Source organism: Ammospiza caudacuta, chromosome 1 (assembly GCF_027887145.1).
Source record: "Ammospiza caudacuta isolate bAmmCau1 chromosome 1, bAmmCau1.pri, whole genome shotgun sequence".
NCBI lineage: Eukaryota > Metazoa > Chordata > Aves > Passeriformes > Passerellidae > Ammospiza > Ammospiza caudacuta.
This window is the reverse complement of record NC_080593.1, coordinates 52,095,507-52,111,773: the sequence shown is the minus strand read 5'-3', so window position 1 is coordinate 52,111,773 and position 16,267 is coordinate 52,095,507. Positions and strand designations below refer to the sequence as shown.

Below are 16,267 nucleotides of genomic sequence, written 5' to 3'. Positions count from 1 at the left end.
AATAATAATAATAAAAACTCTTTGACTCTACAGTAATCCCCCATCAAATACTTCTTTACCTTACTCTATATTCAAATGCTGAGCTAGTAAGGAGGCCAGTTCTGCCTGTTCCCCTTAACTTTCAGCAGTTCATATTTTAAAAAGCTTTTTTATCATACTTTGTATGATTTTAAACCAAACTGACAGATTTATCAAGAAAGTGCCACATTATTAATTTCAATTAAGTCTACTTTTCAAGAGAAATGAATGAATTTAGTGAAATATAAAACCTGTGGTTCTATCTTTCAAATCAGGTTTGTTGTTTTAAATTTGTGATAGTAATACAAAAGGTAGTTGCTACATATTTATTAAGTGCTGAAAAGTAAGTAGATGGCACTGTATGTTTCTCAATCAGATACTCACACAAGTGTCTGACAAGCAGACTTCAACAACTGCCTTATCTGCCAACGCAGCAACTGGAAGAGACCTCGTGTCTCATCACGCTCGCTGCCTGCAGTCCTGGTTAACTGCATCCTAAACACCCTTCCACTGAATCACCAAGGACCAAAGTTGGGCTCCCTACTCCCAGGCACACAATTTTGGGCTTGAAATGTCTGGGATTTCATAGCCTCATCAATATAATTTTCAAGGATGCAGTGAACGAGGACTTTAGAAAGCATGTTTGTGTACTGCTCCACTCATTATTACACAAATACATTCAATGAAAGCATTTTTGAGGGTGCAGTTTCAAAGTCTGACTCTCCTGTAATGTTTTAATTCAGATTTTTTGTCCAGCTATAATGCTCTTACTCTATTCATACCTCAGAGAAAACACTCAGCAAGAGGTCTCAGGATCCATTATTTTAAATTAGTAAATCACTAGAAATAGTGAGAAAATAAAAGATAGTAGAGTGGGATGGCCTATAGTGAAAAAAAAATAGTCAATCTATTAATCTATTAACAGATAACAGGATTGGAAGGCATTGGACCTTACAGTAGCTTTTGTGGAACTTCTTTAAAAGTGAATTTAACCAAAAGACAGACAGTGTAAACACCAGTTATACGATATGGGGACACCTCACCTTTACAAATTTTCCTGGAATTTATCAAACCATATCATATATACCCTAACCCTTCAAAACATCTTCAGTTTGATAGTAAAAGTACATAAAAGTGATAAATAGTGCTCCCTAAGGGACCTTAAACTTTCCATGCTATTTCATTCCCAAGTCTAACCAGTCCACTACACTTTCCTCCTGCCACAGGGAGTTCTGAGTTATCCCAAAGCATCTATAGCTGTCAACTCGCACTTACATTTTTCACACTATATAGAAAAAGTTCAAGAAGAACTTGTCAAAAAATGTCAAATGCAATTGTTCTCTCTTTCTCATATCACTTTCATTCTCACCCTATGAATCTGCTCAAACTTCAGGTCTGCAAAGTGCATTCAGACATGGCACTGACACATCAAAACATTACACAGGGCTGTCCTGTATTCTGTCCAGGAGGACACGACCACTGGAGAATCACTGACTTTCACTCTTAAAGCTGTGTAACCTATTTCCCTGTACAAAATCCTGAAAGCCTCACCATTTGTCATAAATCTGTCTTAAATAATTTCTCCTAAATCAGCTGCAAAATTATCAATTACCTCCTTTTATTAACTATAAGAAATGATCTGAGATCTCACCATGGCTTTTGGCCTTCTCTCTGCATATGGCTGGCTTGGGGAGGATCCATCCTGAAAATCCTGCCCCAGTCAGAGAACTTGGATGGGAACAGCACTTCCCACCAGGACCCTGCTGCATGGCATTGCACTTTATCTGGAAGCCTGATGCTAAGGACTACAATCAACATTTCATCACAAACTGCAGTCAGTTGGAAGAAAACAATTATTTTTGATGAAAAAGTGTTTGGAAAGACTGTCCAGTGAAGCAAGAAGGTTGTTTTGCATTCATTGCACTGAAACTCTGATGGTTCACAGCTAGAAGTGTGCTTTTCTACAGAAGGGGAGCAAAGCAGAAAGAAACTGAGTCTGGCCACAATGAGTTATTTGCATTTCAGGATATATGAAAATCCATTGAAATACTAAAATTAGAGGGGAAGGCTATCTCTTTTGGCTGGACTGTTTCTAACTGTTCCTGGATTGTGGGAATGGCTCCTTGGCAGTCTCTGTGTGCAGCTCAGGGCTGCAAACCACAGCCAGGGCAGCCCAATGAGGGTGGCACAAGGACTGAAGCATACAGAAACTCAGTAAGTAAAGGAAAAACATGTGCTTGAATCCATTACTACCTGGAGAGAGGAGGAGTTGGCTTGTTCAAACATCACAAATTACAAAAAGTATTTGAAATCTTCTCCCCATCCCTCTCCAAGATCACGCCAAACATAGTTTTAAGCTGGAATATGGGTGAATTGATTGCAGTGATGTTAAGAAAAATGTCTCCTGCAACACCCTGCCCCTCGCATCACACACACTTGCTCAAGATCAGGTGGGACCAGAGCTCTTTTGGAGTCTCAATGGAGCTCTCAAGAAGGAAAAACACCTAAAGGAGTGTCAGACCTCCTCAACCCTCTCTCTTGCTTTATCTTATGAGTGGGAGAATACAACAGAAGTTGACCTGTGATATTCACAGTTTCCTCCTCCCCTATGGCCCACTTCTAGTCTGGGATGAGCCCAAGATACCAAGAATATAACCTTATTGAGCAAAAGATTTTGTTCAATCATTCTAGAGACCTTGCCCACATTCAGCTGTAAAAGCTGTTGCTGTCAGATCAGAAGTGCACTTCTCCAAGTATGTTAGGTATTCACGAGTACATTTATTTGCTCTAAAAAACCTGCAAAAAATAAAGGATATAGAACATGCTCTGAGGCTTGAGTATGTTCCACTACTGTAACTGTTAATATTTTCACCAGGAAATGTATCTTAAAATCCCAAAGACTGTAAACTGGTTTACTGAGTTCGGGTAATGTTAACCAGCAACTTCTGGTGAGTTGAAAATTCCTTACTTGAAGGGTTATTATCAAGTAACTGCAAAGTAAATTTACACCTCTAAAAACATATTTAAAGTCCTATTTTAACTTCAAACAAAAAGATTTCAAAAACAAACAAACAAACAAAATAAACCCCCCAAAAAACCCCAAAGAAAACCACCAAAATCCACCACTATGCACTCCTTCCTAATAAACTGAAAATCTTACTTTTAGATTAAAAAATATGGTGTCCATGTGTGTGTGCTTATTTTATCCCAGTCACTTCTTCACAAGCACAAAAAAGTGCCAGCAGATTTAATTTGCTGATGTGCCTGGGAATTTTTTTCTATTTCTATCCATTTCTCTTTCCTGCTCTCTGCTTCTACCTTTATTTTTCTTTCTTAAAATGCTTACCTTCTCCTAACTTTTTAAAGAGTCTCTGTTTTTTTCCTCAGTTTTCATTCCTCATGTTCCTCCCCCCAGCACTTCACTTTTCTTTGCTAACTCCTGTCATCACATAGGGGACTGTTTCCATTTCTAATTGTAACTCCAAATCTATTTCACTTACAGAACTTTTTATCCATGACCATCACAGCTTCTTCAACTGAGGGGAGTCCAACAGCACACCAGAATGTAAACTAACTCAGTCTTGAGACTGGCCAGATTTCAGCTGATTTTCCTGCACATCAGCTTATCAATGCTCCATCCAAGACCTGTTTACTGGACTCTGCTGAGCACTCAAGGAAAACAGGAGAATTGAAACAGACAAACAGAGCTTCAAATGAGCTTGCTGATGACAGGGAAAACAGCAAGGGTCCAAAAGTATATTACAGTCAGAAAAATAAAAGGAGAAAGTACCACGAAAGGTAGGTATGAGAAATACTCCAATTTGCAGAAATTTCCCTGCCCAGCTGCAATTAAAGCTGCCAGAATTGAAGTTCTTTCCTTCCCCTCTACCCCTGTAATGGCATTTCTCTACCACTAATATCTTCTTTCAAAAATTACATCTTAATTAAATTTCTTCCTGGTATATCTGAATGTAATTTTGACCATCTTGCACTGAATGCAGCTATAAAAACAGACCTTGTATTTTGCATGTTTTTGACAACTCAAAATTCAATTAGTAAAAATAACTATCTGTGCTCCATTAGCCACACATGAATTTTCCTGTTGGACTCTACCTCTGATTTGGTTTATAAATAAACTTCCATGGCTTGGTGAAGTAACACAGGCAAGTGCAAATTTGGCAGCTTTAGCTCATTCTTTGTCTCACTGTAAAGCTACAAAGCACTTCTCTACTTGGACAAGACACATAATTTTCTTTCTTTTCCATTTGGTGGCTGGTAGACCACTCCTCTTCTGTGTGAGCACAAGCAGACCAAATCCAACCTTATTCCAGCTGGACTGTCATTCTTGAGGTTTTGTAACTGTATTTCTGTATGTCAAGTACAAGCACCACTTGGGCAACTTCATGGAAAGTTAAGATACGCCATCCCTGGCTCATGTGTCCCAATTTATTGGGCCTTTTTAAGTTCATAGTTGTATCAAAGATGAAGAAGCAAAGGCTATGGTGGCCTTGGTGAATCTGCCTCTGGAGTCTGGAGGTGAGGGAGAATGATCCTGAGCAGCCCACACACTCCTTTTGAAGCAAGGGAACTCACTCTCCACCATGTTTACTACAGGTCCCTCAAAGCATGTCAGAAGCATTCTTCCTCCTCTTCTTCCTCCTTCTCCTCCAGCCCACTCACAAACCTTCCTACCTCAAAATGAGCAACAGATTGCATCGTTTCACTATGCTTCTGAAATGAGAGCTGACTGCCCTTTGACAAGATGCACAATGGAATCATTTGCACAGGCTGACAAGCTGCTTCTAAAAATACTTAAAAATGGTAACATCAGGATTTTAGGCATCACTTTTCTGGGTTAATGATCATGTTTGAGTACCTGTTTCTGGCCAGATTTGTGCTTTGGCTGGCTCGTGAGCTGCCATACAACAGAATCAAGCTCATAAATCCCACAGGACATTTGGGCTAACTTGAGCTTGCAGCAACGTTTGATGAGCTTTGAGGTTGTAGGTTCTGCAGCTTTGCTGGAGTCTGGTCTAATTAGGAGTCCATATGCAAGGACACTGAACCCTGTGCTCTGGGAACAATTTTCTCTTAAATTCTCTAAAAAAAAAAAAAAAGAAAATAATAGATGTATAAATCCCATTTACATCTAAAATGACCTATAATCTGAGTCTTCAGCCTCTAGTACCATATCAAAGTTGTCTCTTTTGTGTGAAGAGGCTTAATCACAAAATAACTGCTCAATTTTCTTCTCCAGATTAAGCTGTCATTGTTTTAAATACCTTTTTTATTCCTTGCACTGGAAATGAAGTTCATTCAATGCATTTCTATTTTTTAAACTTTTCTGTTATTTTCTCCATCACAGGGTGACAGATCAGAGTAATGACTTCTTTCAGAGATTAACACCAGATTAAATTTTTTAAAACTCTTGAAAGTAACTCAAATGTCTAATGCAATATAGATTCTACCCTTTCCCTTCCTCGGGCCATAACCAATGGAAGGGAGAAATAAATCTTATACTGCAACATAATATTAAACTGAAATTGGATGCAAGACTAAAATACCACCACCATCATTTTTGTTATATGGTGCACTGTTTTCTTCCATATTCTACTGTGAAGCAGTTGAGCTCCAGCTAAAGAACTTGCAAGAAGAAAGCAAACAACTTGTAATGAGGAAATAATTGTCATTTCAAACCTAAGCAAAAGAAAGACAAACCACCTCAAATAAAAGTTTGGTCTCTTAATTTCTATATGCTGTAGCTAAAAGCTAAATTACAAGCTGCAAAATACTGCAAAGGAAAATAGAATGATACTTTTTTTAAGTAGTGAGAACTTGGTCAAATTAAATTCTCAAATCTCCTGTGTAAATTAGGGACTGACTCAGGCTCTAATAAACACATATAGTAGCTTTCAGTGACCTCAAAACTATGAGAACCTCACTGATATTACATCTTACAACAGAAGTAGGACTTAGCTGTTTCTTCAGGTTCAAAAGGAGTGATGTGCAACTCAGAAAGAAAGAACAAACATTACTTAGAAAGATGCAGGCCTACATAATTGAATTTGTTTTGACTTCCCCACCCTGTGCTCCCAAATCTCATCTGCATTTAAACAGATACAGTGAAAGCATAAAGAGTGGTCTAGAACTGGACATACTTTTTTAGAGATTGTTTTTTAAAGGCACATAAAGAACAGCTCAGTGCAAGCTCAGAGTCCTGAAATTCTTTGCTTTAAGAAAAATTCTTTTCAACAGGAGTTTCCAGACATTTTACCTATATTAACTCAGCAGGACATAAAACATCTGTAAAGACTGATTTAGCTTAATTTTAGGCTGTAAATTTGATGGCATATGCCATATTTCTCTGGCTTAGTTGTGCACACACCCCATCATACCTATGGAAATGCTAGTCACTAAGGACAATCATTCCAATAAAGCAGAACTGCACTGACAAGGAGGTTGATATATATTTATCCACTCTTTATCACAATAGAGGACACTCAAATATAACTATCAAAAAGTAAAGCTAAAGCCAAAAAAATCCAAAAGACAATTTTTTCTTAACTGCGAACAAACTAGGGAACACATTGCCAAGGAAATTTTTTTTGTTTGTTTGTTTGTTTTTTATTCTATTTATTTTTGGGGGGTTTTTTGGTGGATACTTGCATTCTCATCAATGTAGGGTGAAGAAAAGGGAGTAGACTAATTTTGGGGACAATTAAATCAATCTGTGAAGCTATTAAACAAAAAGACACAGGAAATCTTTAAGCAATACATTGGAGCATGATAAAAAACTGTATCAAAGGAGCCCCACTGTGCATACTTTTGCTTTCAACAGTATTCCATCCTGGCCCAGTTGAATGAACCTTTGATCTGACCTAGTGTGACTGTCTGTCATGTTCACCTTTACAAAAGTGGCACCAAGCACAGAATCTCATACAGATTTGTGACATATCTGGAACATCAAGATACTGTTACTTTCATTTAGCATGAATAAGAGATCCACATAACCAGACTCACCCAGACAAGTCATTTGAAAACACAATCTTGACAAGACCTCTGACATACTCTTCAAGAATGGAACCATTTGTGAAAGCTCCTATTAACATGACTAAGGCATCCAAAAAGCTTTCAGTCTAAAATCCTAAATTGCACATGCAGTAATTCACAGTTTGAATTATTAATATCAGGACCATACCAGATTTACAAATAATTTTGATTTAAAGAACCTATATCTATATTAAGACACTAAGACACTTTCAATAAATGTACATCAGTAGGAAATAAACTACAACTTGGATCTAAGTCCAGGTGGCACTAGGCACTCTCAACACATCAGAAGGAGATGATGCTTTTTATACATGTCAAAAGTATACATACTTATATACACCTAATATATACATATAAACACATGTATGTATAATACATATATATGTAACATATATGTATTAATATATACTTAATATATACTTATATACACTTTACATATACATATAATATATATAGGAGTATATATACTTTTATACACAGCACTTTTTATATTTGTCAAAAATGTTGCCAGCAGAATGATATATACATAAACATATTAACCAAGGGATTGCTCGGAAGCTCAAGTAGTGAATGTCAAGCAGAAGTAGCCAGTCAAAGAGTAAGATTGAATTTGTTTTAGATCCTCTTGCACAAATTTTAGATTTCCCTCTGAAACCTTAAAACATTTCACAAAGGAACCAGGGCCTAAAATAAACCATGTTTTTCTTAGATAACTGTTCAGTCTAACAAGAATGCTGTAAATGAGTCAAGCATTTTAAATCTGAAGTTTCATCCTATATTAAAAATTAGTAGTAGAAAAAAACATAACATTCAGAGATAAAAGATAAATTAAAATAGGCACATAAAAACTTAATGGTTTTCTTTATTTTAAATTATAGTAATATAACTCAGGCAAATCAATTAACACTGTGATTTCATAAAATTACTAAACTGTTTGGCCTTGGAAAGCAAGCAGGAAACATGGCCTGAAACATACAGTTTATCCAGAAAGTGTAGAAGTTAGAGAGACATAAAAGCACTACCTCAGTGTTACCAACACATTTTGTAAATCTAATTATAGGTGCATCATCGAAGAACAAAAATACAATACCCACACCCTATCTATTAAACTTTTTTACAGCCTTGATAAGCATTAGCCCTGGAAATGAAAATAGAAAGTGCTACAGCTGCAGAACTGCCTGCAAAAATAAGCAGCTCTAAGGGACTTAAAAAGAAAAAAAAAAATAGGAAAAGAAGTGGATTTGTAAATAAATTCACAGCATTTAATTACAGATCTGAAGTAGAGCCTGCTAAGTCTGCAGCAGCCTTTCAAGGCACATGAAGTTTGCTTGGTGGGAAAGCCAAACCGGATTTTTAATAAATAGCATAGCCTGGATTTCAAAGAACATTGGATTCAACCTGCTGCTTCTCGGTGTAAGCACAGATTTGGTGTTATTTTAGATAATGTCTCTGGACTTAAGACTTCAGAAACAGAACCTTGTTTGAGGCATAACAATACAAGCCGCTGCTTTAACTTCAAAGCAATGTTTAAAAGGTTTCAATAATAGAAACATTCAGCTAAAGAAAGAAAAGGATGAAACTCCAATGACAGAAATATCACCACAAATCCTCCCTGCTTTGTGCAGTGTCATTTCCAATGCACTTCAGACTATACAGTGCATCTATTATGGGATCACATGAACATGCATATTTATCATGAAAGTACAAAACCTCCTCTCAATTTCTATTTTAACAATGACAGAAAATACACAGAATAAAGAATACTAAATTGCTATTCTTTATCCTTCATTTATAGTGCAATATGATTTTAAATATGACATTTCATTTTCAGTTGTGCTTAAGTTTTATCCAGTTTTAACATTATTTAATTCTAAGAAATGGAGGAAATAATCTCTAATATTTTAATAAATTTTAATAGAAGACTACAAGTATATTCTTGACAAGCTAATGAGGCAAAACCAAGACCACAGAAAATAAAACATAAAGCTGAATAACCTCTGACACATGCTTACTTATTCTCTCCCAAAAGGAATGCTTAACTCCTTACTTACACATCCCACTCAGAAATCTGTTACACAGTTTTTTTCCAAAACAGGACTTTTGCCTTTAGGTCTCCTCACTGTGGCATATGACACCTAACAGAGATAAAATGGATTTTTTACTTCATGCTTATAAACTTTGTTTAAATAAGGTTCCCCAATACAATAGTGATTGTCCTCCTAAAGGGAAAATGGAAACACTTGTCTTGTAATCCCTACTCAAATAAAAACACCAGAGCAACTGGCTTAAATATGGCATATTCCCTTGGCTTTGGGAATCTGTATGTCATGTCTTCCTATAGTGACAAAAATCTCCTTGCTTTCATCACTTAAATGAGGTAGAAAAACTTCTGAGTCCAGGAGCAACGTCCTGGTATGAAGCTGGTGTGATGAGGAGTCAGGCTGTTGCTGCGTTGTGAGGATGACACAACTGCTATAGACAACTCTTCCCACAACAATTCGTTTCAGGCACTGAGTTTAACACACCCCACTACTTACCCAGCACTACATTGGGCTGTCTTTGACACAAGCACTTGCACATGATTATGTTTTATAGCTCAGCAATTAACATCCATAAGCTTTACTACAAAAAAGCAACACTTAAGCAGTGGCAGGATTTCTTCAGATAGGTGGAAAATGTCACAATGCATTAATTTCTGCCAATATAGGTAGCCTTTGTAAAATGATAAAAGGGAATACTTGAAATAATACAGTAATATTATCGAATGATAGTGGCCTCTGGGTGTTGGTCTCTGGGTGCAATCTGCACATGGGTAAGGAAGGATGGTATGGGAAGCAACCCTAATTGACAACATGATGCTTCCCTAAAGTCAATGGTGCTACACTGATCTATTCACCTGAAGGTCTCCCACAACCTCTTTTAAGCAGCACTATTATATTTAGGGTCATGAGCACATACAGCATTTCCAGAAGACAGGGACTTTGGAAATTGGCTGGACTACAGTGGGTGTTTTACTGAACAAGATGCTTTACAAGAAAAGAAATATACACCTCTCTCCAGTTTCTGTGTTCTATTACATTTTTTGCTCAAATTCTCCTTAGACACTCATCCATATTTACCATTCTAATTTTCTGACTACGGGAAGTTAATTTAAAAATGAAAAAAAAAATTCCTACAATGTACACTTAAAATTCTGAAGTCTATCTGCATTTTACTCCATCTTATATGAAGATCCCAGGCAAGGATTCTGTAGGCTAGATGATTCTATTCATTACACCTTTAAAATCCTCATTAATTACTTCTTTCTTTACAACCTATCAGCTTAGTCCTTGCACAGATGTATTAACTCTGTATGAAGCAGAAAGATTCACTATGTGTTCACAGAGAAGATGTAAACTGTGCATCACCAGTGAGATGCAACTAAGCTGACAAAAAGGATGCTATGGCCAGAAAGTAATCCCTCTGAAAAAGGGTAAAACCTACTGTATTCTTCCACCTCCTACCTTTTCCATCTCCCCTCTCTCTGTTGAATGATCCTTAACTTCCATTCTTTGGTAGGACTTACCTACCTACCAGCATGCTGTTCCATGTAAGCATTAATCGCAGATCCATAGAATGGTTCAGGTTGGAAGAAACCCTAAAGAACATCAAGTTCCATGGGCAGGGACACCTTCCACTAGACCAGCTTGCTCAGAGTCCCATCTGCAACCTGGCCTTGAACACTGCCAAGGGTGAGGCAACCACAGCTTCTCTGGGCAACCTCTTCCAGTGTCTCACCACCCTCACAATAAAGAAACTCTTTCTAATATCAAATCTAAACCTACTATCAATTTGAAGCCATTCCCACTAATTCTGTCACCATATGCTCTTGTAAAAAGTCTCCAACTTTCTTTTATGCTCTCTTCAGGTACTGAAAGGTTGCAGTTAGGTCACTCTGAAGCCTTCTATTTTCCAGTCTGAACCATCCCAATTCTCTCAGCCTTTCCTCATCTCCTGATCTCTTCACCCCACTAATCATCTTCATGGCCTCCTCTGGACTCACTCCAGCAGGTCCGTGTTGGGACCCCAGAGCTGATGCAGCCCTGCAGGTGGGCTCTCACCAGAGAGGAGCAGAGGGGCAGAATCCCCTCTCTCACCCCTGTGCCCACGCTGCTTTGGAGGCAGCCCAGGGCACGTTTGTGTCTCTGGGTGTGAGTGCCCATGGCTGGGTCATGTCCAGCCTCTCATCCAGCAGCACCCCCAGGGCCTTCTCCCCAGGGCTGCTCTCCCTCTGCCCATCCCCCAGCCTGTGCTGGTACTGGGGTTGCCCATATCCATGTCAAACAGAGTAGAGCATTTTGCAGTTTCCCCTTTTACAGACTCACAGAAGAAGCTGAGTTTGAAGGGACCCACAAGGATCAGTGAGTCCAACTCCCAGCCCTGCACAGCATCATCCCCAAGAGTCACACCATGTGCCCAAAACTGTTGTCCAAATACCTCTTGAATTCATTTATTCACAGATCATGAATTTTCAGTCTGTAATGAATACTATTAACCTAAATCTTTTCATCCTATTTTCACTTCCCAAGCTGTAATTTAGATTCCTGAGCATTTTTCTTGAGCAGTTCTCCTAGAGATGAACAGCCATCAGACATTTCTCCATCCTAAAAATGAGGTAGAATATGGAAAGCGCTCAGAGAGAGAATATAACCCTGCTCTACACACTACTCCAGCCTTCCCCTCACAGTTTGAAACCTTTTTGCCTAATCATTTGATCCCAAATCCATCAGGGAAGATTTTAGGCAAATTTCATTCATATACATGAATCAGCAGCAGACTAAGTCAACTACTTCAGAAGGATCAAACACTCCTCTTCAAGTGCAGCCTGCTGCAAAGGTAAGCTGGCCTGTCAAGGCAACCTCTGAATTTGCAGAAGCCTGCTGTCCAAGATGCTAGGGTGAAGAACTGTGCTCATCACAAAAGCCTTAACAAGTAGGCAGGTGACGTGTTAAACACCAAAGAGTCAGGTAAAGGCAGGACTTCGAGCCCTAAGACCTGAGAAAAGTGAGTTTACATTTATGCTGCTCACTGGAAATAAATTAACACAAGCAGGAATTTATCCAATAACTCATTAAGGAGGACATTCCACCAGTGTAGCAGAAGTAGTTGACTGCAATTCAATGCTTCAGTGGGTGAGGAAAGAGACAGATTTCCCATCTGCAGCTTTCCTCTAAAAATGTGAAGTCATATCCTACGAACAGCACACCAAGAAACTCTCTCTAGAAAGTATGTGGATACCCACCAGGTGGGAATCATGGTGAGTTAATCCTTATTTCTCTGTATCTCACCATGCAAAAGAAGTCACAGATTTTTCAGGAAGTTTTATCCTAGTTTCTAGATGCTGTAATCTCTACCACCATATGATCTATCTCATCACCTGATACTATGGCAACTCACCCAGGTTTCTGGCATACTGCACCTCCTGTGTTTATTTTAGTACAGTACCACAAAGCACAACTTCTGAGCTTCTCAGGTGTTTGCAACTGAAGCCTCGAAGGTAGCAATGAAGCCAGAATCACTTCATGACCAACTGGAGCACTAATGGCTTGGATCTTATAATGCTCTATCACAGAAAAACTCAAAGGGATTTAATTTACCTTGACCTTGTAGTACTCCTTGACTTCAGGCTGAATGGAATCAAAATCACCACTGATGTAATCAGGCAAGAAGCTGAAAGGAGAGCAATGAGCAGTGAAATGAAAAAATAATCCATCTTATTATATTTAAAATTTATTTTCTCAAGAGTACTATGGGCTACAAGCATTAATCTTCATAAAGGAATATGTGTTCCCTAAAAATCATGTTCAAACAAGTTGATGTGAGGTGATACAAAAAAAGGTAACAAACAAAATGTAAAACTGGGAAATCCATTGTCCCTTTTCTGAGGGAGCAGCACATTACTTAGATGCTTATATATCTCTCTTACTTAGATGCTTATATATCTCTCTGGGTCAGCAAGACTGGTCCTATTTGCCTGGTCCTAGAAAGGCAACTTTCAAATATCTTTCAAATGTATCATTCAGTCAGCAAAGTATTTGAAATAGCATATCTGAGTGCTGTACATCAAGCCTCAGAGGATATAATTTGTCAGAAGATGATGATGATGATGCTTCTTGGACAGCTGGTATGCCATAAACGTTTCAAGGATTTGTATTTTAGTTGTTAGTGATGTCATCTCATTTCTACTCTTCTCAATTATTAAAAATAATCCCAAAATATGGAAGCCAAATGCTCAGTGATTTTTAACTCACATGAACTTCATTTCAACTCCTAACCATCATTTGTACAGTAATATTGCTGCAAAGCACATAGAAATAATTTTGTGATATTTATCTTATTTTGCCACATGTAGCTTTTTAATTGCAGAATGCTTAAAAATATTTATTGCATAAATTCATGTCAAATTGATAATGAAACTTCCCCTGTGCTATAGAAAGAACAGTGTAAGAGTATCTTTTGAAAGAATATCAATGCCCCCAAAACACTCAACACCGCTTTCCATCTCGCACAATTTCTTGATTTTAAAGAAGCAGCTGACAGGTGAGAGAGTGTTTCCACTGTTTCAATAGATAAGGCTGCACTGAGTTCTGAAAGTAAAGTTGTGATTTTAGTTAACTACATGGCTACCATACTTTACAAGGGGGATGACAGTTCATCAGCAAATTAGTTTCCAGCTTAAACTTTGTTACAAGGAATTGAGCAGAGCATATTGGGACATATTTTTTCTGCCACATGATTTCAGAAGAATGCTGCAGGGCCTAGAAACTCCTCATATCAGTAAAACTTATAAAAATCTCATGTTCTGTGTCCATGCAGAGATTTCAAAAGAGACATGTGGTCACTGGCAACCACTGGTTTTCTTTGACCTGAAAGCTGCTCCAGTAGAAGCTGGTAAGTACAAGTGCTGTGAGTTAGCTCATGTGCAACTATGGCATTTCAAATTCCCTGCTGTCCACCATTACTAAGGTTGTTATAAAAGGATATCTTCTAAAAAGAATCCCTCCAGAAGTGATGGTCCAACACGCACTGCAGTGAGAAGGGCAGTCCCTGCTGCACTGGGTTTGACTGAGGACACAGGAATTAAGGAGAAATGCAAATGCTTTAGTGCTCTGTTTCATATGCTTCCATCAGCATGGTTCAAAACTAAACAGAAAATTAGGTTTAGTCCTTCATTGTAAAGACTGATCTTTCCAATGTACAAAAAATATCACATTTTCAAAAGTCAAAATTTAAATAGGGTTTTTTTTTTACCTTTCCATGAGTTCCCTAATGAAATATTACTGAATACAACAAGCCTACAAACTTGTAGGTATTCTCTTTCAATTTGTTATTTTATAATTATTTCTTCCTGACTGAAACAGAGCCATTAAAAGTAAACTCACTCTAGGCATTTCAGTGGTGGCCCTGAATGCAAGCCCTGAAGGTGTTCCAGCAGGCTGGGCAGGAAGAACAGCAGCCAGTTGTCATGGAATGCTGGCTTGATATGACATAGACATCCACTGTGATGAAAAAGCTGTTTATCTTACTCAAATGCCATATATAAATCCAAAAGTGTCTTTCCTTTTTATTTTTTTCCCTCTCTACAGCAGCTACAAATGGCAGTGCTTTTAAATAATTAACTATTTCTCCTGAATGCTTCAAGAGATATAAGTGGGAGAAGAATTAGCCAATAAAAAAGGTGCCTTCTAAGAATCAAGTGCTCATTCAGAGCTTTTGTTCTCATCCAAAATGAAACTATTTCAAATCAAAATCTAGTTTGAACTTTTCCAAGCAGAAGGAACAGGCACTTCAGTTGCACTTTCCATGGGCTCTGCTGGGGTTCCTGGCTGTGCTTCCAGAACATGTCTCCTCTGCCAGGAAGCTCTAGGTCCATTTGCAACATATCCTCTCTAAATCACTCACTTGGAGCAACCACAAAACCAGAAGTGACTAAAGGAAATAACGAGATGTGACTGGGGACCTCAAAATTTCAAGATGTCTAAGCCTCCCATTAATGATCATGAAGAGAAGAATTCCTTCTTCTTTTCTCCTTCTCTTTTAGAAAGAGCAGAAACAAGGAATGTTCAGAAAGTCATGCCTGATGAATTAAAAAAAAATATAGTAAATCTCAACTCCACTGTCTGTCTCACAGACATGAAAAAATATGTCTGCTTAATCTTCAGAGGGAGGATGGCTGCCCTTTGTAGCTCACTGACTATACAAACTAGAAAAAGTGTGGAAGAGGTTTTACAGTTTTTACAGAGAGAAGTTTGATAAGAGGATTCACATTTACCCCTGAAAGAATTCTCTACCAAGGTTGTTGACATAGAAACCAAGAAAGAAAGAAGGATAAATAGGAGCAAGCTGCAACTGCCTACTCCAATAAGCACTTTGTTTGTCTCCCGTGACCAGTGAGTACAGTGCAAACTTATGGGTTTTGTAAGAATGTATAAAGAGCATGCATGTTATAATAAAAACAGGTTTGAAGCCTTCTGAAAATGGAGTGTGTTGCTTTCTATTTTCTCTTTCTCAACTACGACACAAAAGTAAGGCAACATTCAGTATAGAGTCAAAGGCTGCATTTGACACAGTCCTTTTTGAGTTCTGTGAAACAAATTTCTTGATCCAGGTGAACAGATTTGAGTCAAAGCTCTTTCCAACAAACACAAGTGAACAAAGCTCATGGTGTGAAGAATTCTTCTTGACTGACTAACCTCAGAGATTAGCACTGATATAGAAATAGGGGAAATAGTTGAGAGTTCGTTCTACGGAAAAAAACTTCATACTAAAGCAACTCAATAATATTTTTTAATAATTTTGTTTCACTTGTTTGCTTCCATATAGTTTTGTATTTACTCCCGAGTACAGACTGGTGCAGGAGAACAGGCTTGGGAGAATCACACATCAAGCTTACTTCTATTTGAGTGGAAGAAATGATGTCAGGAGAAAAGTAGCAAGAAAAGCCTCTCCATAAAAGTTAAAACAGCTGCCCTTATTTAAAGTACAGATTAAAACCAGGTATTATATTAGTCTAACCCATGTTTTCCTGCCCTCTGAACTGAAATTAATGAATAATTCTTATTCTGATGCATAACTGTATTGAAGATGACATATTTCAGTGACATATCTGACACACATCCTTTAGTGAAGGAGTCTAACATTTTGCCCATGATGGCAAAAT

General features: G+C 37.9%; 1 protein-coding gene across 1 annotated transcript in view; it reads right to left on the bottom strand.

The window, feature by feature from the left end:
• Positions 1-16,267, bottom strand: part of TPK1 (thiamin pyrophosphokinase 1) — a 303,096-nt gene that overhangs the window by 145,242 nt on the left and 141,587 nt on the right. The window contains exon 4 of the mRNA XM_058814272.1: positions 12,705-12,777. Within this exon, the coding sequence (XP_058670255.1) occupies positions 12,705-12,777 (73 nt within the window). The remainder of the gene's footprint in view (positions 1-12,704; positions 12,778-16,267) is intronic.